General features: G+C 38.3%; 3 protein-coding genes across 10 annotated transcripts; 1 reads left to right on the plus strand and 2 right to left on the minus strand.

Annotated features, from left to right (window-relative positions):
• Positions 1–3: 3 nt before the first annotated feature.
• On the minus strand, positions 4–8,043 carry asb5a (ankyrin repeat and SOCS box containing 5a). Of its 3 annotated transcripts, XM_085469081.1 has the most exons (8): positions 7,985–8,043; positions 7,014–7,223; positions 5,572–5,651; positions 2,735–2,842; positions 2,342–2,492; positions 1,703–1,837; positions 923–1,114; positions 5–788 (listed from the first exon to the last, which is right to left on the minus strand). In XM_085469081.1, the coding sequence occupies exons 2-8, from the start codon at positions 7,216–7,218 to the stop codon at positions 661–663; spliced, it is 999 nt and encodes a 332-aa protein (XP_085325207.1). In that variant the 5' UTR covers positions 7,219–7,223; positions 7,985–8,043; the 3' UTR covers positions 5–660. The 3 variants fall into 3 exon arrangements, with proteins under 3 accessions (XP_085325217.1, XP_085325207.1, XP_085325227.1); XM_085469091.1 differs by lacking the exons at positions 7,014–7,223; positions 7,985–8,043 and adding an exon at positions 6,043–6,564 and having other exon boundaries at positions 4–788; XM_085469101.1 differs by lacking the exons at positions 7,014–7,223; positions 7,985–8,043 and adding an exon at positions 5,843–6,004.
• Positions 7,734–20,775, plus strand: ctso (cathepsin O). Of its 6 annotated transcripts, none has more exons than XM_085469034.1 (8): positions 7,734–8,163; positions 10,204–10,309; positions 10,480–10,604; positions 13,126–13,293; positions 14,435–14,556; positions 17,357–17,520; positions 18,252–18,291; positions 18,375–18,437. In XM_085469034.1, exons 1-7 carry the CDS (start codon positions 7,789–7,791, stop codon positions 18,272–18,274), a joined length of 1,083 nt encoding a protein of 360 aa, XP_085325160.1. In that variant the 5' UTR covers positions 7,734–7,788; the 3' UTR covers positions 18,275–18,291; positions 18,375–18,437. The 6 variants fall into 6 exon arrangements, 5 of the variants coding, with proteins under 5 accessions (XP_085325160.1, XP_085325193.1, XP_085325179.1 ...); XM_085469032.1 differs by lacking the exon at positions 18,252–18,291 and adding an exon at positions 18,596–20,074 and having other exon boundaries at positions 7,885–8,163; positions 18,375–18,467; XR_014922334.1 differs by lacking the exons at positions 17,357–17,520; positions 18,252–18,291; positions 18,375–18,437 and adding exons at positions 16,831–16,949; positions 17,046–17,345.
• On the minus strand, positions 18,814–24,203 carry tdo2a (tryptophan 2,3-dioxygenase a). The gene is made up of 12 exons (XM_085469020.1): positions 24,101–24,203; positions 23,852–23,957; positions 23,674–23,764; positions 23,188–23,258; positions 22,589–22,716; positions 22,307–22,493; positions 21,863–21,970; positions 21,630–21,741; positions 21,381–21,438; positions 20,769–20,848; positions 20,393–20,483; positions 18,814–20,100 (listed from the first exon to the last, which is right to left on the minus strand). The coding sequence occupies exons 1-12, from the start codon at positions 24,133–24,135 to the stop codon at positions 19,947–19,949; spliced, it is 1,221 nt and encodes a 406-aa protein (XP_085325146.1). The 5' UTR covers positions 24,136–24,203; the 3' UTR covers positions 18,814–19,946.
• Positions 24,204–25,716: the final 1,513 nt, after the last annotated feature.

Below are 25,716 nucleotides of genomic sequence, written 5' to 3' on the forward strand. Positions count from 1 at the left end.
AGCATGAAAGTTCCATTCAGCTACACACATTTCCATCTGAGCAGTTGTCAGCGGTCAGTAATCCAAGCTTAAACTTGTCAACTTTTTGAATAACTGGTTCCACCACTGAGACAAACATCAGTAACAAATCCACCATGTGGCTGCTGGGAAAGACATATTTGAATGCAACAGGTTTCAAAACAGATTTTTAATAATCTAATGTTAAATGCGAAACAATGAACATTCATTAACATACAGCATATAGTGTGCATTTACACGATATTCGAATCTTTTATGGGGGGGTTTAAATATAAAGTGCAGCACTCACTGGCAACTAGTAAGGCATTTTCTAAACACTGCAGAACAGAAAACAAAATATTTATTATTAATGTTATTCAAACAAAATTAACCTAGGGAAAACTAATCCTGGAAGTTTGTTTTAGTGGCATCCTGCTTTACATTTATCCAGGTCCACACATCCTCACATGGGAATCAGGCCAGCTCAACACAGCTGCTACAGTCAGCTACTCGGCCGTGTAGCTAATTCAAATTAATTGCTTTTACTGGATTGACTGGAAGCTAAAATTAAAGTTAAGAGGAGTGTGGAGTTGATATAATTTTTTGGTGTCCAAGGCTTCTTCCTGCAAGTCCCATTTAGGCAGACAGTTTCATAGTCTGTTGTCATTGGTACTGCAGGTAGCTCTTGATCCTGTTAGGCAGAGGAAGATGGGAAAGAAGGTGGAGTCTGTCGCGTCCAACGCAGTTTCTGATGCACTGACGACACAACTGGCTAAGCAACCGTGGTGTAGCTATGAAAAGGAGACAGGAAAACATTATTTATCACTGTTAATTGGTGGTTAAAAAAAAGACAGAAACAGATCAAAGCAAGGTCAGGAAGGGATCAATGATTGCGAACGAAACCAAGCAAAAAGTAAACTCATACCTTCATAAAGCAGTAGAAAGCCTTCTGTAAGACTGCTGGGTGGAGCCACATCCACTGGCCTCTGAAACTCTGTGTTCCTGGCATTAATGTCTGCGCCAAAGTCCAGCAGCAACTTCACTACAGCTGTGCAGTCTTTTTCTGCAGCTGCATGTAAAGGTGAATCCAGGGATTTACCTTTCTGTACATTTGCACCTACATGGAGGAGACTATAATTATCCATAGTCCAATCAGAAAACTCCAATATCAGATACCTGTATTGTTAAGTACAAGTAGCTTTGGTTAATTTGTGATTATATTTTTAATTTACCTTTTCTTTACTTGCCTAAATTAGTACCTTATTTCAAAGACTGCAGTGAGACACAAATGGGCACACTAATCACTTGTATATGTAATCAGTCACTTGTTGGGTATAAATGTGGTCCCACTTCTTATTGAAATTGCAATGTGTGCTGTGCTTGTATTAAGTTCTTGTTTACTAAGGCTGCTGCTAATAAAACAATTAGTTTGTCTGTTTCTTATGTGATAGAGCTCTCATTAGCTCTTTGTTACACCTTTTGCACTTGACAATTTGCAGTCTCATTGTTTGTCATATTCCTAGCACAGAATTTATCATATTGTTGTTTAAATGTTTTTATCCCCCCCCCCCCAGAGGCCTCTAAAATCCTCTGAGCATGCATATATTTATTATATATCAGTTTGTTTTTGTGTTTCTAATGCGCTTAAGTCCATATGTTCACATAGGACTTTTCTGTAAACATCGACACAGTTCTACGAACTGACCTTCCCTCAGGAGTTTCCTGGCACATTCGAGCTCTTGGCAGACGCAGGCTGTATATAGTGCTGTGCCCAGGTGAGGAATGTCCATGTCGACATCTGCCCCCCAAGTCACCAGAGCCTCTACACAACCGTAATGACCTGGAAGTAATGAAGCGTGAAGTCAGTAATCAGTAAGTGACAATGCAAAATAATTCTCCAAGCTGTCTGCTCAGGCCCTGTTGGATTTATAGCTAAAGCTGTTTATCATAGTGCATGTAAGAACGTGCTTATAGCACAGTAAAGGACACAAAATCAGGTCGAAAGTCAAGCGTAATCTGCAGTGAGGGGAACTGCGATAATGTTGGGTTATTTTCTGATTATAGTGCTCTGATTATACCGTTAGTCAAAAATAATAACTCTCATCAGCAAAAGCTGGCTCTCACAAGCTTAAGTCTCTTAGGACTGGTCCTCTAACACTGGCTCACTTTGAAGTAAATGGTCCATGTAGAATAGTCTCTTTTTGCAAGGGAATATCTTTCCATTGTGTTTCACATACACCCACACAGTATGACATGCATAATCATGTAACACTAACTTGAATCACAAAAAATACTGAAAATAATCAGTTTGTGAATTTTTGTAAAATCGTTGGTCATGACATACCTTTGCTGGTTGCTTCGTGTATCGGAGAAGGTTGATATACAAGACTCTGGGGTTTTGCTCCATTTTCCAGAAGGATTTCCGTGCATGCCACACTGCCCACTGTACAGGCATTGAACAGAGCGGTGACTCCATCAATTGTAGAAGCATTGACCTGTGAACACATTTTCCTTTTATTCTTATATTTAGGCCTTATTTAATCATGCAAGTTGACTAATAGTAACAGCCTGGGGGTACAGTTGAAAGGGAACAACAACAACTTAATAGCTCTGCAGTGACTGAAACAGGACATTGCTCATTTGTTACCCTTACCCAGATTTTCCCAGCCATGGAAATTTAATTTGACCTGTGCAACATGGCAACATTAAAGAGTCACCAGGCCACTATAGGACTTACATTTGCTCCTGCATCAATGAGTGCTCTGGCACAGGCAACATGGTCTCCAAGACAGGCCTCATGCAGGGGTGTTACATGGTCTATAGTCAGAACATTTACATTGTGACCCTGGAAACAGAATCAAATAGCCACAAATATTTAGTGGGCATGGATATTTATGGGACATTAACTCATAAATGAACAAGAACATTAATAAAGTTTATCTCCTCTTACAAAACACAGACATTCTCTTCAGTCAGGGTTCTTAGCGATTTTCAAACTGTGATGATTTCAACAGCAGAGATTAACAAGCCTGCTAATTAAACCAATTAAATCCAACTTAAAGCCAGTAAAGAGCTAATAAATTACCATCTGAAGTCCTGTAATAATTGTCCTACTTTGTTATGAATTTGTCTGACTAGAGCAAAGCATTGTTTCCTCTGTAGCTGAAGTCACAGGCTTTTTTGTAGCACACTCTGTGAGCAGCTGGAAATGCAAGTGGAGATTTCACTTTTAATGCATTTGTATTAGTATTGTACTTGTTTTTGTTTGTGATTATTCTTTCCTTAGCATATGCTCAAATAATAGTTCCATGGTCAAACTCCCCTCACACACTATACATAAGGGGCATGTATATGCCATAAAAACTACAAAAATCACATTACTTTTAAAACCATGTGGTTATTGTAACCCATAGTACAAGTTTGAGTATTTACATTTTGTGTTGTTGGCATTTAGCTAGCCTGTATATTGAAACTTATGAACTGTTGTTAAGTATGTACAGGTTTAAAGTGTTAAATAGGGCAGTGAATAGAAAGTACAATCTCTTACAATTCCAGGGGTTTGGGCCATGAATTAAAAAGAAAATCTTTGGGTAAATAAGGCCTTTGAACTACTGTACAATACATGATATATCAAACCATGCCATTGTTTATTTTCCAAAAACTAGGCCAAAATCCTAGCACTATGTGAAAAATTAAGTACACTCCATGATTCAATAGCTTGTAGAACAAACTTTACTCTGACATTGTTCTTTAGAACAGGGTTTGTGGGGATTTATCCACAGCTTCCTCAAGGTCTCACCACAGCATTTTAGCTAAGAGGTTGATCTGGACTTTGACTGTCCCACTGCAACACCTTGGGTCTTTTCTTTTTCAGCCATTCTGTTGTAGGTTTGCTCTTGTGGTGATGTTCTAGTCTGTGACCAAATTTCAGCTAAGCTCTAACAGATAGCCTCATCTTTAACTGTAGAATGGTGTTGAACGGTGTTCATGGTTAGCTCAGTGACTGCTAGGGGCCCAGGATGTGTGATTGCAGAAGAAGCTCAAATCATCACCCCTCCACCACTGAGCTTGACAGTTACTATGAACAATTACTGTCACTATGAAGCGATTGTGCTGATATGTTGTGTTTCTGTTTTGCCAGATGTGGCACTGTGAATAATGGCCAAACATCTCCACTTAGGACATTGGTTCCAGGTGCTGCCATGTTCGTTTTAGAGAGAACAGGCTTTCTACTGGCAACCCTTCCAAACAAACCATATTAGTTCAGTCTTTTCCTAATTGTACTATAATGAGATGTAGCTTTTGGGTTTTTGGCAGTGTCTCTGGGCATTGCAGAGATGAATTTGGCAACTGTCTTGAATGTTTTCCACTTGTGAATAATCTTTCTCACTGTAGAATGATTTGGTCTTCCCAAACAGATCAGCAGCAACAATTGCTTCTTTAAGATAATCGCCTAGTTTTTCCTTATTCGTTGGCAATGTGCTAAACATTGACACACACCTGCACGCTCCAGACCAGCAAGTGCCAAAATGTCTGCTCTTATATCAGTGGTTACACTTGCTGATGATCAGTTACTCAGATGCTTTTACCCTAATGCATTTAGGGTGTACATAATTGTTTCTGCACTTTGGCTCAATTTTTTATCATGAAAATAATGACAGAGTGTGTGTTATGTCGTGTTTTTTTAATTCGTTTTAGGTGGTATTTACAAGATTTGTGGAGCTGTTCAGAACCATGCATCCATTTTTATCGGCTTATTTAGTTCAGGGTCGTGATGGGGCTGGAGATAATCCCACTGGTCTTAAGCTTGAAGGGTAAAACTGGACAGGTGACCAGTCTGTATCAGGGCTCACCCAGTGAGCCAGACAAACACTCATGCTCACATCCACACTTATAGCCAATTTAGAATTACCACTTAACCTATCACGCATGTCTTTGGACTATGGGAGGAAGCCAGAGTGCCCATAGAGAACCACAGGCAAAAGAGATAACATACAAATTCCACTCAGAAAAGTCCCAGCTGGTCAGGGGATTTGGACCTTCTTGCTTTGAGGAAACAATGCCTACTATTGCACCACTGTGCTGCCGTGTAAGGAACAGCTTTATATCTTATATATATTTTTTTTAATATGCACTGATACATCAACTCTTATAATTGACAGATAGCGTGAAACAGTATCTTCCCTGTTGGATCACTAACATTATTAGCATTTTTATGCCGCATGGAAAGCTAGAACTACGTAGTGAAATATGGAAATAGTTATCAATAATTTATCTGGTAGGTGTATACTGTGTTATTCTCATTAAAAAATATTGCTGCTACAAGCATACCAAGCATATGCTATATTGTAATCTTGACCCAGGTAATAATTTTATACAAGTCTTACAGATAACTTTATAGCAGTCTCCAGAGTTTTATCCATACCTTGATCTCTTTATCAAGGTGTGGATAAATCTACAAAGTTACTGAACCAAACTGGCTTGTGGAAGAGATGGTTACAACAGGATTCATGTTTGCAGATGAGAGGTTACACATTACCCGCCTGCCTCCAAGGGAATTGTGTTTTTCTTCACCTGTAAAATGAGGGTCCTCAAGGCCAGGAGGCGGCCCTGACTGGCAGCATCGTGGAGGGGTGAGCGGTCTGCCCAAGATCCTGTGACAGGAATATGAATTCAGTATTCAATTCAGTATTGAACACTTAAATGTATTATTATTTACCTTATTCTCTCATCCAGAGAAATAAAAATAAAATCAACAGTACAGAGAAAGCTTCAAATATGCATTCTCCTGCCACACATCTAAACATAGCAAGTAGGTGTTTTAACCTCTCAAGTCACGTTTTACCTTTCATCTTCCAAGAGTTAATGCACCCAGCAGCATATGGTTATGTGACTTAACAGCGCTTGAAAATTCCTGATGCATTAAACTCTGCACTATCACACTCCATTCACATGACAAATGAAAGTAAACCTGCCAAACTGGCTGTGTCCTTTTAATAAAAAAGAAGGAACTCCAGAAAAAAGAAGAAATGTCTTCAGGCACACCTGAGTCAATGTCCAGAATAACAGCTGATGCATTCCACACGTTCTCATCGTCATCATCTTCATCCATCCTTTCATCCATATTCTTTATAAATTATACAATAATCCACTCAATGTTTTCTATTAAATCATGCTTTTTTATTCATGCACCTTATTTTCCCTGACTGACATTATAATCTGAAATACAGACAGGACCAGCTAGAGACATCAAACAGATTTCTCAGAACAAGAAAGACCATCTCTACGGGACCGTGACAAATACCCTGAGCTTGGTCAATTAGTATTCCATGGAGTGGGTACACTTTAGATTAAACAGCCCTTTGGATGATAGTACAGATTATGTTGTTGTCGTGTCTGTCTTCCCTCAGAATGTGCCTTCGAACCGCCTGTTCCTGAGAATGTGGAGTGTTGTTTTGGTGGCTGCGTGAAAGTGTGCACTGCATAGCTGGGAATGGAAACTAGGGCAGGATGCGGCTGGGGGAGGGGATATCATGACTGCGTTCTATTAATACATTAGAGAGAAAGAGCTGCCGGGCCAACAGTGTCTTCATTTAATATTGAATGTACAGTTCAGGATTTCTAAGTAGCTTTTAAGCTAATGAAAGAAAAGTGGGCTATCAATGATATTTCTAGTATGTATTAATGTGAACACAATTAATGGCTTTTATACTCATTGGATTAGCAATGCAGTATTTATAGCTCATTTGTAAACACTGAAATTGTGTGTGTGTGTCTGTGTGCATGGAAGGCTTCTGTAGGATTCTAAAGAAAACATTTACATTTGACCTCTGACCTTTTACAGTTGGGGTTAAATGCATTGCAGGGTGTTTGTAACCATAATTTATTTATATTGTGGTTACATTTAAGATGTGTTTGCCATCATCGTACAGATATATTTTATTAAACAAAGTAACCAAATTAATAACAAATCAAGTGTTAGTGTTTTTTAAAACGACCTGTCTCAGAGTACTCACTGTGTTGTTGACCATAATCATAGAACTCTGCTGATATCCTGGCAGCCTCTTTGCGATTCCCACGGACAATGTAGAAGTATGTCAGCAAGTTAAGAGAGATCTTAACAAAAAGCTTAAAGCAGAACAGTGCCAAGATGCTGAGGTAAACATTGGACAACTGGGCTGCGAAGGGCTTGTTGGTGAATTCCTCTGTATGGTCTGACATTTCCTCTGGCACGATACAGAAGAGCTTTGGTTATGATGAACGCAGGATCAGATGCCACTACAAAAAGCATAAGAGTAGCCTGCTTTTTCCTCCCAGTGCACTGACTAGTTGGCTGGTCCTGACAAAGCACGGGCTGGAAAAAATTCTCTGCAGCTGCTACTGTGCCTGATTGCAACAACTGAAATGTAAGTGTACACTATGTTTGGATGTGGGTGGGCTCAAGTTATATAAATTTCAAACTTACAAACTTGTTTTAATTGCAGAGGTGATGTAATTTCCCCAAAAAATGTAAGTCATGGCAGCATTTAATTCATATTTTTCATTAAAATGTCTTTTTGCATGAGTTGAACTAAATATAGGGGCTTAAATTCTGGTTTAGTTTGGCTGAACATGTGTTTAATTGTCTTGCAGTCAGTTGAATAAACGATCATTTGAATCTAGATAAAACTGATGTGAATAATTAAACTTCATTTCAGCACACACACACACACACACACACACACACACACACACACACACACACACACCTAAAATACTTTATGTGCGTTTTAAATAGTTTACATTTTTTGCATGCAAATTTTTTTATCAACCAGCGCTCGTCGTAGTAAACTTTCTTTCGTTTCCAAGGGAACGCCTCTTGATTACAACGCATGCGCGACAAATCTTCACCCTTTTCCGCGAACATCAAAACGCTTGTGCTTCCCCGTGTGGATGTTTTCTCAGCTGACATTTGTTCGTCAAATGAGGGCTTGTCAGGTGTTCATACCCGCTGTGGTCGCTCTCGGATTAATTGTCTCTCCTGTGTTTTGCCAAAATGTGAACTCAAGTGAAATTGGGACTCAGTTAAACGGCTCTGCCGCTGATTTCGGGGCATACAAAAAGCAGTTTCACCGCACGTATGAAGTAAGCAGCGAGGAATTTAGTCGCCGTCATCTCAGTTTTCAGGTATGTAAAGTGAGGGAGGCGTAGAAGAATTCTCAAGTGCCACACTTAGCAAGTGTGAAGTGCTCAGACAGAAAACTGAAAACAAACTGGGGGAGTACTTCTTGTTAGACCACGCCCACTCACGTAGAAGAAGGAAATACCGAAAATAATTTTGGAAATTTTGGTGGATGTTACATTAAATATAGATATAAATATAAAAAGCATACAAATACTGGCATAAACTGAGATTAAGTGAAAATTGTACTACAACATTGGAACAATAGTTAACACTGGTGTTCCGAGTAACATGAGGGAGGTGAACATAAAGTTGCAGCTTAATAGCTGAAGTCGTATGAAATAAAAGCAGCTGTGCGATCAAGAACATTTAATTTAGTCTTTCACTCTTACCTGCTTCCTTATTTCCCAACTGGTCGCCACAGTTTTATACTGTGTATATTGATATAAGATAAGAGATAAGATAGAACTTTATTAATCCCTCGGGTGGGTTCCTCTGGGAAATTCGACTTCCAAAAAAAGCACAGCAACGACCGAAGTTACAGTTATAGAATTGTTATATACACACACACACACACACACATATATAAATACAGAGACAAATATAAATAAAATATACAAAGGGGATAAATAGAATAAATAGGAATAAAAAATAAAAATACAAGTGAATTGCACATTTCAAGTATTGAGTCTATTGCACTGTTGACTATTTACAAAAAGTATTGCACAAGGTATTGTACAGTGAGGTGAAGAGGCACTACAGCTTAGTTGTTCCCCCCTCCTTTGTCCTCCTGTTTCCCCTCCCTCTCCCCTCCAGAGAGGAGTTAAACAGTTTGATGGCGTGTGGGACAAAGGAGTTTTTAAGTCTGTTAGTTCTTGTCTTGGGGAGAAGCAACCTGTCACTGAACAGACTCTTCTGATTGTTTATGGCCGTGTGCAGAGGATGCCCAGCATTGTCCATAATGTCCATCAGTTTCTTTAATGTCCTTTTCTCTGCCACTGTCACCAGAGTGTCCAGCTTCATGCCGACCACAGAGCTAGCCCTCCTGATCAGTTTCTCCAGCCTGGATGAGTCCCTCTTTGCTGTGCTGCTCCCCAGCACACCACAGCATAGAAAAGTACTCCAGCAACCACCGACTGGTAAAACATCCTCAGGAGCTTCCTGCAGATGTTAAAAGACCTCAGCCTCCTGAGGAAGTACAGTCGGCTTTGGGCTTTTTTATACAGGTGCTCTGTGTTGCATGACCAGTCCAGTTTATTGTCCACCCACAGCCCGAGGTACTTGTACTTGTTGACCACCTCCACCTCCTCCCCCTCTATCTGAACCGGCAGTGGACCTTCTCTGGACCTCCCGAAGTCCACAACCAGTTCCTTGGTCTTTGAGGTGTTGAGTTGCAGGTGGTTTGTGTGACTCCATGCGACAAAGTTCCTCACCAGACTTCTGTACTCCTCTTCCTGATCATCCCAGATACACCCCATGATGGCCGTGTCATCTGCAAACTTCTGAATATGGCATAATTCAGAGTTGTAGCAGAAGTCAGAGGTGTACAGGGTGAAGAGAAGAGGGGACAGCACAGTTCCCTGTGGTGCTCCTGTGCTGCTGACCACTGTGTCAGACGTGATGTCCTTCAGCCTGACGTACTGTGGTCTGTCGGTGAGGTAGTCGGAGATCCAAGCCACCAGGCAGGGGTCCACCTCCATCCTGTTCAGTTTTTCCTGAAGCATACAGGGCCGGATGGTATTAATGGATGGTATCTTTTATAAGCTGCTTAATATGTTTTAACATCTGTCAGCATAACATGCTTAGAGTTTTTTTTGGCTTTTATATTAACAATTGTGTGTTTTCTTAGTCAGAGTTGGATAAGAAAAGTTTTGAGAGGTTTCAAATACATAAATGTAGATTATTTTAATTGCCCTTTCTATCAAAAGTATTGAATATCTACATGAACAACTTATTTTAAAGACCAGAGTTTACTGTTATGTTTTTCTTTCCTTTCCCCCCCTCTCATTTAATATCATTGTACCGTTTCATTTGTGTAATTGCAGAGAGCTACAATACGGCACACCTATCTGAACTCATTTTCCACAGAAACACAGTCTGCCAAGTATGGTATCAACCAATTCTCTGACCTTTCACAGGAGGAATTCAGAGGTAGGTTGATATTTTGACATAGAGGTATGTTTAGTGAATCCTTTGGACATTTTATTAATTTATATTTCTGTCCTGCCTTTTGTTAAACTAGGCTGAGTCTGCAGAATCATAGTTTACACTTGTGTTTGTATAAAAAAAGAATGACTTTGAACTGTATCTTTTATCCACAGATCTGTACCTGGGAGCAGTCTATGAGAGAGCTCCTCTCTTCTCTGGACTGAGTGTAAAGGAGCTCCCAGACAAATTTGACTGGAGGGACAAGGCAGCCGTGGCACCAGTCCAGGACCAGCAAGCAGTAAGTTTTACACATGATACTGTAGGTATACTGTACATGTGGGAGGTTAGCTGGAGATGCTTTAGATGCAGAGACATAATTGGACATATAAAGTCATGCCTTTTCATTATTTATGAATAAAGCAATCAATCAACAAACAGGTACAGAATACCAAATACTACACAGGCTTTGATAATGAATGCAAGTCTTCACCAGTAACACAGTCAAAATTATGATGTAGACACTTGTCAGGTGATTCTTTGCTTTTCACTTTTAAGTAGGTGAAAATTTATGATGCCCTGTGCAAGAGACTTCAGTGCTTCAGTTTTAAGGGTGAATATACATTTAACACTTTTTAAACATTTTTTATTGTAATTTATTATTTTTCTCCCCACCAAAGTGAAAAAAGATGTGAAAATTGTAAAATAAAAGCAATTTTAAGTGGTTTTAGTTGATCATAAGCACCTTGAGGCAACTGTTGTTGTGATTTGATGCTATATAAATAAAATCGAATTGAATTGAATTTAAAAGCATCTAATTGAAAATAACACAGAGAAGACAAAACGCATCAAATGTTGACATGAGAATGTGTGGCTGGTATTGTAAGTGTAAGAATAACATTTCTTAACAGAAAAAGAATGTAGGGATTTCATCATATACATCTATGTGAGGGACAACTGAGATTTTGTACTGAAGATCATTGCATGGGCTCAGAGAGGACTCTGAAAATCGTTGTCACTGAACCCAGTGTATCCCTTCATCAACAGATTCAAGTTAAAAATTATTTTTCATCTATAGAGAAAGCGTATGTAAACAAGACCCAGAAACTCTTTTGCCTTCTCTCGGCACCAAACTCTTTCCCGTGTTCTGGACAATCAAAACTTGAAACTCTTTTTAGTAATCTCGAATGCCTAATCATCCAAGCTGAAATGTGGTAGCTTTGAAATATAGAATATTTAAGAATTTATGCAGACATTTTTTTTCATTAAAAAAAAAGTCTAACATTCTTGTTGTCACATGTCTCAAAGTGAGAATTAAGGTGAGTGGAAAGAGACTTTTTTTCCCAGATGAGTACATTGGGAACGCTCTTCAAATATGAAGCATTTAATATGAAGTACCAGAGAGGAAAAGGCATATTTGACTCAAAGGCGACCTCGGTAATGGTAGTGGAAGAGCAAAGGAGCAATGACAAGCTAAACCTCTGGAGCTGTTGCTCAGGGAGCAGAATGGACCTGGGGGTACAGAAGGGAGAGGGTTAGTGAGACGGAGTTGTTGCTTGTCCCTGCTGAAGATACACTTTTTGCTCTTTTTGTCCTTTATCTCTTTACTCAGTCAGTTTGCCATAGGGGATGATGATATTGCTGTAAAACTGTTGTCCTAAGGGAGAGACATAACCGGTTCAGCTGAACGCCATCATGATCATATATTTTACTTTGCTCTATTCAGGTAAAGTTTCGCACTCCAGGGAGATGCACTAAATGACCACTCTCACCTACCACTCTCCTCTGCTGCGGTTTTACCGGTCAGATTTTTTTTTTCTCTAGCTCTGCCTGTGGACCTGCTGAGTTTTTATAGTACATAGATGGTGAGACAGAATATAAACTGCTGTAGGATGCACACAGACCCGATATATCAAACCACTCACATCTTGTTAATGCTTCTTGATCCATTTTTTTTTTTACCTTTCTTGATTCCATGTTTGTGTCTTGAGAACATTTGATCACTTTAAAAGCAGATAGCCCTAATATTGTGTATACTCAGCACATACTTATGTTGAGACCAGGCAATATTGACTGATTTTGCTTTCAGCATTGATTTTAAGCCGTGAAACCATATTGAGCAGCAAAAATTGGATTTTAACAGAGAGCTCAGTTTTTCATTACATCTATGGGAATACATTTATGCCAAGTAAGTGAACTGAGCATGCAATATTAGGATGCCGTTTGGAGAATAATATTTGCTTGTGCAAATATTAAGCAAAAAATCAAAACACACAGAAGAATCCCTCACATGATGAACTAGTGTATGTACCAGCAAAAAAAGCAATACTGGTTTCAGGAAAGCATTTTTTAATCTATATCAGATATAAAATATGAGAAATTATTTTGCAGTCTGAATACAATAAATAAGCCATAGACATAAAACCTTAAATTAAGACCTTTAACTGAAGCAGATATTCACATTTTTCTGAAGCGTGTGCATACCTGTGGTTTTTCTGTCAGCAGATGGCAGCAGAAAACAATCGGTCACAGTCACATTATCACGTACCGCGAAGAGCATTTAGAAACTGAAGATACTTGATTAAACCGTCTAAAATCTCGTGTCAGTCTTATAACACTGGCAGAGGGCTTTTTAGATGATTATTATAGTAGGATTATATAGACAGATATGCATAGGTAGTTCATTTCCAGAAATAAATAAGAAATAGCTCCTTAGGATGGTACAGTGTGAATAGATTCTAGGTCAGGAGCTGGATCTAAATAATGCTTGCGAGATTTTTTCTTTTCTCTTTTGTCTCATTTCTGTAATTTTACCTTCACAGTGTGGGAGCTGTTGGGCTTTTAGTGTGGTTGGTGCCATACAGTCTGTCCATGCCATAGGAGGCTCACAGCTGGAGCAGCTCAGTGTGCAGCAGGTTGTTGACTGCTCCTACCAAAACGCAGGCTGTAATGGAGGCTCCACAACTCGGGCTCTGAACTGGTTAAAACAGGTATGCTGATAGTCACACAACGTTAACAGATTTTTAGGTCTTATAAAAGATGCTTCCAGAATCTTAGCTTATAATACCTGAAATGACCAAGGTTGCAATTAACATTTCTGTATCACTAAGGCAACAGGAGAAATTGAAAATATGGTACTGTCTAAAAGTCCGAGGCCACCTCTCATTTTTCTGTTCTTTGCTTCCAAGGTGCCAAACTTTCTAATATTTTGTAAGTGTCTTGAACAGTAATTCAACAATACTTTGTTCCTGTTTCCTGTTTAGTTGAATATATGAAAAATGCCAATGATAAGTTTTACAGGCATACAATATATTTTTGCACCAAGGTGATTTATAAAGAAAATTTAGCCAAAAACCAAAAAAGTGAGTAAACTGGACATATGGAGTACAAAAGAAGAAATGACAGTCCTTAAAAAATCTATCTACAGCAAATGAACATTATCTGAAAGTCATGTCCTTAAAAAATGGGTAAAAATCGAGCAAAAAGCTGACAGAGGACCTGAGAGATGCACCTGCACTTCAGATGATCCTTCTGCTGTTCACTGAAGCCTCATGGGAAATGTTCTCAGTGGATAGGTGGCTGTCAAGAAGCCATTTTTAAGAAAGGAAGAGAGTGAGATGGTGAGAAAAGACTGAAGTATGTCAGCTTAAACAAGAACTGGACTGAAAATCTGTGGCAACAGGTGGAGTGATGAATTCAGATGTGACATATTTGGTTTGGAGGAAGTGAGGAGAGGTACCACAGTGATTAGTAAAACATGGTGGAGGCTCTGTCGTGGTTTGGGGCTGCATTTCAGCCACTGGTGTTGGGGATCTTGTCAAAACACTATCAGTCAATGGGCTGGCCTCCAGAGAGCCTCTGTCAAGGGGTCACCTTGACAGAGCATATATATACTATATTCCCATATATCTTTGCATGTTTCAGTAAATTGCTGCACCTGCTTCCCAATTTTCCTAGCAAAATTTAAGGAAATGAGTGGGTGGCTTAAAACCTTTGCACATCACTGTAGAATCACACGATTTAAAACTTTAGCATCTATAAAATCTGTGTAACATTGTTTAGACATACACATTAAGAAAAATGAAATAAAACAGAAATGCTGTGTACTAATGTTCATTATTTGCTTTGCAGACCAGAATGAAGTTGGTGAGTCAGTCTGAGTATCCCTATAAGGCCAAAACAGATATCTGCCATTTTTTCTCCCAGTCACATGGCGGTGTTGCCGTAAAGAACTTTACAACACATGACTTCAGGTGAGACTTTATTTTTTTATCAAGTTTTCTACAAGGAATAAAATATTAACTTCATAAATTTAAGGAGAATAACATGCAACTTTAATGTGGGTTTCATAAAGTACCAAGGACGGAGAAATGGGCGTGGGATTGGTTCTGTGCAATCACAGTGTTTACTCTGTCAACACAGACATCGATAACTCACTAGCACAGAGGTTCTTAACTCCGGGTCAGTTCTTTTGGCCCAAAGGTGAATCTGATTGTTTTTACTTAAAATTGAACAGAACAGGGACTTTGCTTCGTGCATATGTAATGCCTTCTGTTGTTATTGTTATTTTGCCTTCTCAGTATAATACTTTCATAGCTAGGCTCTGAACCCACTGTTAGAGCAGATTTAACTGAGCATCCAAGTAACCTAAGATGATGTTTATTGTTTATTATTATTTATTTATGTGCAATCTTTTAAACAATAGTATACATTTTAATTGTTTAATTGTTGAAACTGTTGTTTTCGTGATGTTTTTCTGCCAAACATGAATGAATTTGTTAAAAACATGGAGGGCTGCCATGTTTCTTCTAATATTTTTATTACAGTGTCAGTATGCAACCATGACCTTGAATGGTACAAACCTCATTTATCATAGACTCCATATACTGGAAAAGAGTCTTGGTAGTGATAATTTACTGTGCTAAAACACAGCAAATTATCACAACCACGACTAGTAAGAAACAGGAGTACTGTCTGCCTGGCAATAATTCTGCAAGTAGTAGCAACTCTCTTGGTGCAAAGTAAAAGAACTACAAATCACTTGTCAGGGAAATGGGGGGACAAGTGAGCTGAGATCTGCAGTACCATCAACTGGCCTTCAATACCATGGAGGCAGAGTGCCTCATCAACCTGTGCTTTGTAGGATACAGCCATGGGAAGCTGGAGAAAGGAGAGTTAAACTTGAGAATAGATTTGTACTGCTGCTGCAGGACCCTGGATCTCTGTGAGATGGCCTAGATAACCTCTTATCTTCACACAGCAGTTTAAGGACTTAAAGTAGTAATGGAAGTAAAAGACTACAGGGAGAAATAGCAACTAGACCTCAGACTCTGAATGTGGTTGATTTTGCTTCTTTAACTCAAGAGCGATTCAAAAATATACTGCTTTTCTAAACTCAGTAATCGGGTTGGACACCCAGCTATGAAAAATGTACACATGGACCAAATCCATTTTGGAAACAAATAAAACAATCAGCATTTTTGTAATGGGATTTTACCAACATGTTGTTCATTCTACTTTAATATGGAGGCATTTATCAGAGAAGTTCATAAACTCAACTGATTATTTCAACTACATGCACACTCCATGAAGTGCTTTAAAAAACAAACAACAACAAACATCTTTTTTACATTCATCTTTTTTAGTGGAGTTGAAATTTGTGTTAACGAGTCAAAAGTAAAACAGTCAGCCACCCCAGCTGCTACCTGACAAAAGTTAAATACATGATGAATGCCATAGCCAGGAGATTCTCACTCTGTATACTGACTACCAAGGTTTGGAATTCACAAAGGTTTGCAGAAACTCAGTGATACTTCATTTCTATATCATAAATATTTCTTGTTTTCACCAAAGCCTGTCAGACAGCCTCGGGCCTCTCAGTCGCTGCTGCCAGAATTGTAACAAGAGGTTAGAATTTAAGGTGATATTCTTAAATCGGACACTTTCAAGTTCTGTTGCTGGTTTATAAATCACTTAGAATCAAACTAGGTTAGGCTGCCTTCTGCTAGTGTGCTGCATACAGATGGAAACAACTTCCTTCCTGATGATATATCATGCACGCCAATCTAGCCACTTTCAGATTTAACCCAAAAACTCACTTGTTCTCCCTTGTTTGTGATGGATTGGCTTCTGTGTTTTATAGTTGTTGTTTTCAGGTCAGCTTCTAATGGCATAACTGCAATGTAGATTTATTCATAGCGGACTGTTATGTTCATATTTTATTTTCTTTGGATGCATTTTATTTCCTTTTGCATACTTACCTGTCATTCCGTGCTCTTATATTTATAGTTTATTGTGGCTCACTGTTTTTGAATGACAGTTTTGATGCTTCCCTTTGTCCGTGTAAAGCAGTTTAACTTCCCTCTGTTTGAAGTGTGCCATGTAAATAAAGCCACTTTGCCTTCCTAAACAGAACTTGAAAGTGAAGCGCTGATATTGAGATTTATTGCATATCAACACAATGTTACTTAAATTCCTCATGTTCTCTCATCCACAATTCACTGATCCAGTCTAAACATTTTCCTTAGACCTGTTTGTGTCTTCTGAGGGGTCTCAACGTTAGGTCACGGAGTTTATCAAGCTGCTGGAATTGGATGTTTCTGCAGGGTGGAGACTTGGGGAGGTCACAGAGACGGCTAATCTCATGGTTAAACCAGATTTTTACTGCTGCAAAACACCATAAAGTTTTAACACAACCTCACCATAAACCCAAATGACTTTATTCTGACTTTCTTCGGTATAGATTTGGCACAAACAGGGGCTTCGAGCACCATATGTAGTAAGGCTGGCAGAGTACAGCGTGACATAACCCCAGCGGGAATCATCTTGTGGAAGGACAGAGAGTGTAACTGAAGAGGCCAGTTTTTGAGCAACAAACTGACGGGAGAAAATGCACCACATTTAGTAAAAATCAAACAAAACTGATGTACTGATAATTGAAGTTGATTAGTTAAATATTCTTGTACAACATTTAACTGCCTGACTTTACATTAGAGTAGTAACGTAATTATAAGAACACGTTGTGCTGTGTTTTTGTTTTGTTTTTTTTCCCAGTGGTCAAGAGAAGGCAATGATGGGTCAGCTAGTACAATATGGCCCTTTGGTTGCTATTGTGGATGCTGTAAGCTGGCAAGATTACCTGGGAGGCATCATCCAATACCACTGCTCCAGCCAATGGTCCACCCATGCTATTCTGATTGTCGGCTATGACACTACCGGTAAATACTACCACATGTCACATTTAAGTGAGACAAAGTATTTTGAATAGTTTAAAAAATATGACTTTATAATTTATTTGAGCTAACACAATTTTCGATTTTTAGAGGTTTGTAATCCACTGTGAAAGTAGTTTAAACCTGCATTTGATCAGAGTTTTTAGCTTATTTCGAATCCTTAAAAATACATTTTTTCTTTCAAGAGAAATATGAGCCAGCAGGAGGAAAAAGTTTTACATGTCAGATCTGAAGACTAAATAAAATTAAAATGTTTTAATTTCTCAAGGTCCTAAGAACCAAAGTTCCTTATTTCATCTCAACTCTTTTACAACTCCTGCTTGTCTAGTTGCAAGTAATTTACGAGATTAAAGCAGAGTATGAGTTTTCTTTTTAAAATTGCCTTATTTACAGTGTATCATTAAGTATTTTGCTATTTCACCTTGTACCCTAATGCCCTGTTCTCTTAGCATACAGTGATCAAAGGTTAGCTGAAATTGTAATCATTAACAATTTGTGTACTCATGTTGACGTGATGTACCAGATGTTCTGTTTAGTTCGATGTTTATCTACTTCTTTTGGGATCCAGAAAGTGGACACTTATGAATATTAGAGGCTAAACACTAGTTTGGTTACAGCTGTGTGGTAGCAGCTATCTCATACTTTATTTATGGGCATAGTTTAGACAAAAATACTTTACATTAACATCAATTATTTCAAACACTTCTGTTTTCTAGGTATTACGCAAGCATTGGAGTGATTATGCAACAGTCTAATGTGGGTGCAGCACACATACTAAACACAAGTAGATCTTCTTTACCTAGTAAATAATTCATTCTTAAATGCATGTTGTCTTTCAGGGGACATTCCGTACTGGATTGTGCAGAACTCCTGGGGAACAAGATGGGGAAATGAGGGCTATGTTTATATAAAAATAGGTGGTAACGTTTGTGGTGAGTTTGACCTTTGATCTTGACATTTTATGTTTATATGATCTTTCAGCTTAAGATGGGTGCACTGAAGTGTCCAGAATCTCCTTGGGGAATAACAGTATTTCTCTATTTTCTTTTTCTTTTTGCAGGCATTGCAGATTCAGTGGCTGCTGTTTTTCTTTGACGTGTGTGTGTGTGTGTGTGTGTGTGTGTGTGTGTGTGTGTGTGTGTGTGTGTGTGTGTGTGTGTGTGTGTGTGTGCCAGTGCCAAAATTCAAATCATTCATCTGTTTGCTTTCGAGTACCACTTTAAAATAAAATACTTTTATAAAATACTTTATTAATAAAGTACCAAATAAAATACTTCATACTGTTGGCAAGTGTTGAATTTTAATAGAACAATAAAACACATCACTGCAAAAATACAATAACATGAATTGTTCCATCATATAAAACACATCTTATTAAATACATACAGATATATGTCATAGGTTATGAGTCATACATTTGGCTATAAAGATATTTCATTAATGAGTGCATAAATACATGACAAAATTAATTTAAAACTTTACAAAAACAACAACAACATTATGTACAATTTTATGGTTCATATTTATTCTGTGCAAATGGTTTTGTTTTAGACGTTGATGTGTTTGGTTCATTGGTTCATCATTTGCTGTACACCTTTATGCACTCAAGACACATCTGAGTAGTCTGAAATGGCTCCCTCCATGACACCATCACTGTGCTGAGATGAAAGATGATCCATTTTTGTAAAAACTCATCATCGCCACCAGCGTTGTCCTTGCACTCACAGTTTGATCACTGCTCTCACTGATCTGTTTGCTTTCAGGTCAATCTCAGCCAATTTACATAAATTTATTGAGGAAACATCTGAGCACCTCTTATCAAGGAGCCATCTGCAGTACTTTGTGGCTCACTGTCAAGATTAAAGTAAAATAGTCTTAATTTGGCTGTTTAAATATTTGATTTATTATCTGTCAGACATTGCATCATAAGCCTGCAGCATAATTTATCTTGATTTTCTCTTGTTTGCTAAGCATTAATATGTACAAACGTAGTTACTTTGTTACGTTTACTGTTTTTGTGCATTTATGTGTGATGTAAGGACATCACGCCTTCAAATCAACCCGTCTGCGTTATTCTTCACTCCAACATCCAGTTCACCTAATGTCAAATTAAAATACCACATGACCTCGAATTTCATCTCACCTAGATTTGAAATCCTTCTTAATAATATATAGTGTTTGATAAAACTGGCCATATGTTGAATTGCCTCCATTCATGAAAACACATACACTTCATATTTCAGTGTATGAGTTCTTTAAAGGTACACTGACAAGATGCCATGCATTGTTTCTCATGAACATCAACAAAATGTATTTCTTTGACCTGATTTTCACCTCTCATTGAACTAAATAATCCGCTGCTGGGAGATCTGTTTAAGTGAAAAAGCCTGGACAGACGAGTGAGATGCACTCTAATCCGAGTCGTCACTGCTGCAGTAGGAGCTGTCGCAGCACTCAGCCGTGTACAAAAAAGTGTGAATGTTGGGATTCAGCTTGGGTACCCAGTGGCGAGGCACCAGAAATGTTGCCAGGTTGAAAAGGTCCACAAAAACTTTGTATCGGTCACTAATTAAAAAGATCAAATATAGAATGATTTATTTAGTATGTGCTGAATTTCGTCTTCTGAGAAGCAAAAAATAAACTGCGGTTCACATTTTATTTTACTCTTGTGTTGTTTCTTTGAACTTTAAATATATTGTCACTGTGCATTACAGAAGGAGCTGCTACATGACAAGTTAATTAAGATAAGCAGAGTAGCACTGTGCTGTCTTTATCTAAATTAACTCTGAAGTGTTTCGGATACTTGCTGTGTGAAAATAAATGTCTAATCATAACATTATTTTACATCATACAATACCTGACAGTTGATCTAAGATAGTGGTAGCCAGACGACCCCCCTGTGCCAGCTTTGCTGCCAATCATCCGGTGAACCATGCACACATGATTGTCTACAAAAAAGTAGGGGAGAAAACATCCAGGAATAGCCATTGTTATTTTGTCCATTGGCGATAGGTTGTATTGATCAGCGGGCATGGAGGATGTTATAAGGTTCTTCTGCCTCTTGGGTTCAAATCTAACTTTAAAGTTTAGTAACTTTGTAGGCTTCTTTGTTAGTCCAGTTCTGCCCTTGGGCAAAAACAACACACTGTAGAAAACAAATATACTTTCCTTTCCCCTCAAACTTTCTTACTCTGTTTACACGTAGCAAGCAATGGTGATGCCTCGGTACTTACATCTCCATTTCGTCATGAGGGTGTCGATATCCATGAGGGATGTGAGCAGCTGGAAGGGAACCTGGAACCTTGGCTCCTCCCTTAAAGGTAAAAAAAAAAGAAGAAGATTTTATGTTTCACAGATTATAATGTAAAAAAAAAACAACTATTTTCTCTACATATCAGCTATAACATGAGCACAACTATCACCTGTTCACTACCACCAGTAAGTTACCGTATTAAATTTTGCATCTGTTATCACCTTCCACTAACTTCAGTTACCTCTGTTGACTTTTGCATAGACTCAGTAAATCTCAAGTGACAATGTGTCCTTACCGCAACCATTTGAAAGAAAAAAAAAGCTGGTTACCACACCTTTTAATAAAGCTTACATTTTCAGGCAGGTTTCACAAAGGGGCCTGTGATATGGAAAATTTATGTGGGAAGAACAAATGAGTACCCTTGCCTCAGGGACTAGCACTGAGGCGTTCTTGTGCAAGACTTTCCACTGAAGCTGTTTGCAGCCTCCAGGTGTTAACAACTTAAAACTATGAATAGGAAGCAAATATAACATACAGTGTCACCACTAGACCATTAAAGGTGAGGAAACCTTCTAAAACAAACTAAACATACCTGTAGAAGTATATCATCAGAGCACCTTGCAGAGCCTTGTAAGAGAGTCTCCTCTCACCTTGTTAACGAAAGGGAAATTTTTTATTTTCAAGGTAACAAGAAATGTTGGTGTTTACATCCTTTTGTAAACTAGAGTTTCAATTTTAAAGTCCACACCTTGCACAAGATAAGCTTCACTTTGTGTTAAATAGAGGCTGTAAATAAACATGATAAAGCCTCGGTGATTATGGCATCTGATTAAACACTTACCCTTGCTGACAAGGTGATCGTGGCGCTTTTCGTCAAACAGAGATGTGAAAAGCTCCCTCTGTCTGACCATCTCTGCCATCAGTTCCTCTTTCTCTTCAGAATCAGGCATTTTCTTTAAAAGAAAATATGGGAGGAAAAAAACAGCCGTCTCTGTCAGTCATCGGTGTACTCCAGGGACAGCAAAAAAAGAAAAAGAAAAAAAGTTTGTTCTGAAAGCTGGAGCCATCTCTTACCTCAATTTTCTCCTTCTCCTGATTTAACCCATCAAGTATATTGATTTCCAGCCTTTGCCAGAAATTGAAGCCATCCACCTCCAATCCAGGAGTTCTCTCCAGCCACTCCTGAAAGAACAGCCCAGGGTTTATACTCACATGTATGCTCTAGCACAGGGGTGAGCAATTAATTTCGCCAAAGGGTCACATGAGAAATTGGGACTGTCGTAGAGGGCTACACCATGGAGCTTATAGAGAGACAAAATTAATATTGAGCAGAAATGGGTTCAGTTTATTGGTTTGGCCCTTTACAAAAGTCCCAGTTTGTCATGTGGCACCTTGGCAAAATTAATTGCCCACCAGTCCTCCAACAGGACAAAGAACAACAAATTCATGTGTTTTCATTACTTACTAACTAAATCAAAAATGGTAGCCCTTCCACATGTATGTGGCTGTAAAACATACCTCAACTAACTTTAAAAGTGTTGGTTCCTGCTCAGTGGAGAGCAGCATCTCACTGTCATGACCTTTAAAGTTGTCCCTGTAATGGCGTCTGTTGTATGGAACCCTCAGGTTGTCTGGAACTCCAATTTTGTTCTCCAAGAGCCGAAACTGGAGGCTTTGGAAGCCAGAGGCCGGAGACAGGTATTCCCTGTATACACAAATAAGCATGCATGTACACAGTTAAGCCAGAGTGCAACGTTGTGGAGGAGTGCATGTTATATTGCTTTTTGGAGAGGAGTTTACCTAAAGTCAAAAAAGTCCAAGGCTGTCATTGTTTCCAAAACTGCAAACTGGTCAACCAACAGTCTGAAGATCATCACAACCCTGTGGATGCGAGTGTTGACTTTGAGCATGTTACGTTCGTCTCGGACCTTCAGAGGAAGAGCAAATGTTAGGGGAATTATTGCTGATCATATTTAAGCTTGCAGGTCAGGAAACAGTCTAATTAAATAACTAGTTCTTTTTGTATTTCCAACAATATTTTTTACAAGTATAACATATAATGTATATTTCTACCTAAGCAAGATATTAAATTACAACTGCTGTTCTGCTATTAGTCTGTAAATACCTGATCACAAACTTCAGTATGACTAGTGAATGTAATTTTTTAAACAGAGGCACTGAGTGATTGTGACGGTGTTCTCCACTGATGGTTTTCTTTAAAATGCATTTTAAATCCTTCATCTTATTGACTTCATTTTTCTTATTAGCACTCAATCTTTAACATTTGCAGTGTGCATCTAAAAGTAGTAGCAGCAGTGCAAGATACATTTCATTTTTCTCTGTTTTAATTATGAATTTACAATTGCTTAACCTTCTGTTACCACAGAAATATAACTTACATGACCGCTGATGAAGATCTCTCGCACAGAGTCCAGTTCAAACAAAATCTGTTTGAACCAAAGTTCATAGGCTAAAATAATAATAAAAAAAAAGATCTTTAAGCGTCATAAATATATATAAGTATTTTATTTTGAGGTAAGGACAAAGGTCAGTAAGCAGTCAAGGCTTTTACATTTTTCTATTCACTGGTGGAGAAAGAGAGAAATGAAGGAAAAAAAGGTTGAACTATTTCTATTAGTGTGCAGCGGCTTCTCACACTAAGTGGATGCAACCAAAAACCTCCATATCCTTCACTATAGGGGTGAAAGAGTCTCCCTTTAATTTAAAATTGATTTTCATTTTTCACCTGTCTCTAACTGTCTGTAAACAAGGTGAATGATTTACAATCAAATCAACATTTAAGTAAAGTTCATGACTGGATTCAATTTTGCTTTCTTGAGAAAATGAGAAAAAAATAATTTCAAACAAAATGAAGCTCAACTTACCTTGATGGGTGACAATGAAGAGGTGCTCATCATGGATCTTATCGGCTTTTAGTTCACTTTGCAGAACCTGAGCTGTGAGTATTTTGTCGAGCTGAGGGTTGGAAAGAGAGAAATCAATTGATATAAAAACTTTGATTGAACAACAAATGCAAATTTCAGTACAAATATAGATTTGTACCTGCAGGTAGTCTCCATAGATAATTCCTCCTCTACTGGCCTTGTTGACCCCTGCCTGGGAGTCATCCTCATCTTCTTCAGTTTTGGGAGGTTTATTTTTGAATAACCTGGAGTACAAAGAGAACACCTCTGGTTACTTGTTTTCCCATCAACAAGATTAGAAATGTAGGTAACATTTTTCTATTTAATGTATGTGAAAAAAGGGGATAAAAATCCAAGAGTGTAAGTGTGATTAAAAATATGAACGCACAAATGCTTCTTCTCAAAGTACGGACATCCACTCATGACTTATTCAAATCGGTGGCAGCAAAGATGTATCCTTGTTCATTGACTAATATTTACTAAAAGAGATTTCAACACAATCCGAGTTTTTAAAGACTTATCTTGTCCAATCAGTCACAAGTATACAGTTACCATCCGGCCCGCCTCTATTTTTCCCTTGGAGCTGCTGTTTATCTTTACTCAGGACTGACGTCTGGACTTTGTTTGACCTGCTAAAAGAAGGGTCACGCAGACCAAAAATAGTAAAATATGGGCATATTATTTTTCTGCATTTACGAAGCTATCAGGAATATCAAATGACCTCCACATTATAAGGTTTTGAATTTGCAATGCATTGCTTGAGGGTTTTGATTTAGACGTGGCTGTCTTAGTCACTGGGCTTCAGTGTTTACACTCAGGGATACTCTGTTTATACTCTATGAAAAAACTGAACTTATAAAGATAAGATAGACAACACCTGTCCTTGCTGCGAAGACAAATATGGGCTTCATCTGTTTTTGCTTCTGAAATGTTACGGGGACTCTGTAGATGCAGCCCAAAGAAGGAAGAGAAATACTGCTTTTAGTATTTGGTGGTTTTAGCTGTAACAGGTTTAGCCACTGATTAAAAACATAGGAGTGATTTTGCTTTAATTTAAAAATGGAAATCTCATTTCAACAAGGTCCTTAAAACAATTTCTCTATCTTAGAAATATTAAAGTTACAGTTCCCCCCCCCCCCAGCTTTTAGCACTGGTTCATACAGTTCATTTTTATTGGATTATTTGAACCCAGCAAAAAAAAGAAAAACAGGTAGTTCAGAAGTTGCTTTACCCAACTGCTTAAAACACTCTCACAATCTCATTGCTGCATCACAGACAGAGAATGTAAAGTGTATATATATAGTCTCCGTTGTATTTTTTTTTTTTTTGCATCATAAGATTGTTTTTTCTTGTTGTGAAATAATTTGTTTACTATGGTGTTATAGCAAGTGTTTTTATATTAGATTTTTCAGGACCTTCTGTATTAGTGTGGAAGTCACGAGAAATCCCTGATGACCGTTTGTATGTCATTGAACTCAGCTGTAAACATTTGCAGTTTGGTTAATATTCTATTTATGTTGGTGGAGATTGGAAATGCGTGGTTTTAAAGTTACTGAGTGCACATGATGTTTCCTTATAGTACTCCTTTAAGTACTTTTCTAAGTATTTCTTCTTATAAATGAGGTTCAGCAATATACATACCTTGAAGAGACGGGAGTGTTTTTGTCCACTGCTTGTTGGAAGCTGAAAATGTCATTCATGTCACACTGTAATAGCTGCCATGCACATGGGAAATATTTGTTCTTCTCACAATCCACATGGTCTGTGTAAAAATAGTTCTGTTGCTCCCCACTACCCGAGCCACATCACAACACACACACAGTGCTTTTGAACAACAGTGAACTCCGTTTCATCCGCGTGAAACTAAGAATCCACAGTCCACTCTCTCTAAATCGTCCCTGAGATCATTAGCTCTCTCTGTTTTGTTTTTTTTCCAACACTCTTACCAAGTAGTCCCATCAGCGTGCGCAACAGTTCTCAGAAGATCAGAGGAATGATAACAAG

Source organism: Copadichromis virginalis, linkage group LG2, assembly GCF_057382275.1.
Source record: "Copadichromis virginalis isolate Kocher_CV1m ecotype Utaka linkage group LG2, C_Virginalis_male_GT1.1, whole genome shotgun sequence".
In the NCBI taxonomy this organism is placed as follows: Eukaryota; Metazoa; Chordata; class Actinopteri; order Cichliformes; family Cichlidae; genus Copadichromis; species Copadichromis virginalis.

Excerpts from the sequence above, each read along its gene's own strand:
- ctso (XM_085469034.1), top strand. The coding sequence starts at position 7,789 with ATGCAAATTTTTTTATCAACCAGCGCTCGTCGTAGTAAACTTTCTTTC. Across the intron at positions 8,164-10,203 it reads GCCGTCATCTCAGTTTTCAG|AGAGCTACAATACGGCACAC; the intron begins GTATGTAAAGTG and ends GTGTAATTGCAG. Across the intron at positions 14,557-17,356 it reads TTTACAACACATGACTTCAG|TGGTCAAGAGAAGGCAATGA; the intron begins GTGAGACTTTAT and ends TTTTTTTCCCAG.
- tdo2a (XM_085469020.1), bottom strand. The coding sequence starts at position 24,135 with ATGAGTGGATGTCCGTACTTTGAGAAGAAGCATTT. Across the intron at positions 23,958-24,100 it reads TACTTTGAGAAGAAGCATTT|GTTATTCAAAAATAAACCTC; the intron begins GTGCGTTCATAT and ends TTTGTACTCCAG. Across the intron at positions 21,742-21,862 it reads AGGAGAAGGAGAAAATTGAG|AAAATGCCTGATTCTGAAGA; the intron begins GTAAGAGATGGC and ends TTTCTTTTAAAG.
- asb5a (XM_085469081.1), bottom strand. The coding sequence starts at position 7,218 with ATGTCAGACCATACAGAGGAATTCACCAACAAGCCCTTCGCAGCCCAG. Across the intron at positions 1,115-1,702 it reads CAGGAAACTCCTGAGGGAAG|GTGCAAATGTACAGAAAGGT; the intron begins GTCAGTTCGTAG and ends TCCTCCATGTAG. Across the intron at positions 789-922 it reads CTTTCTACTGCTTTATGAAG|CTACACCACGGTTGCTTAGC; the intron begins GTATGAGTTTAC and ends TCCTTTTCATAG.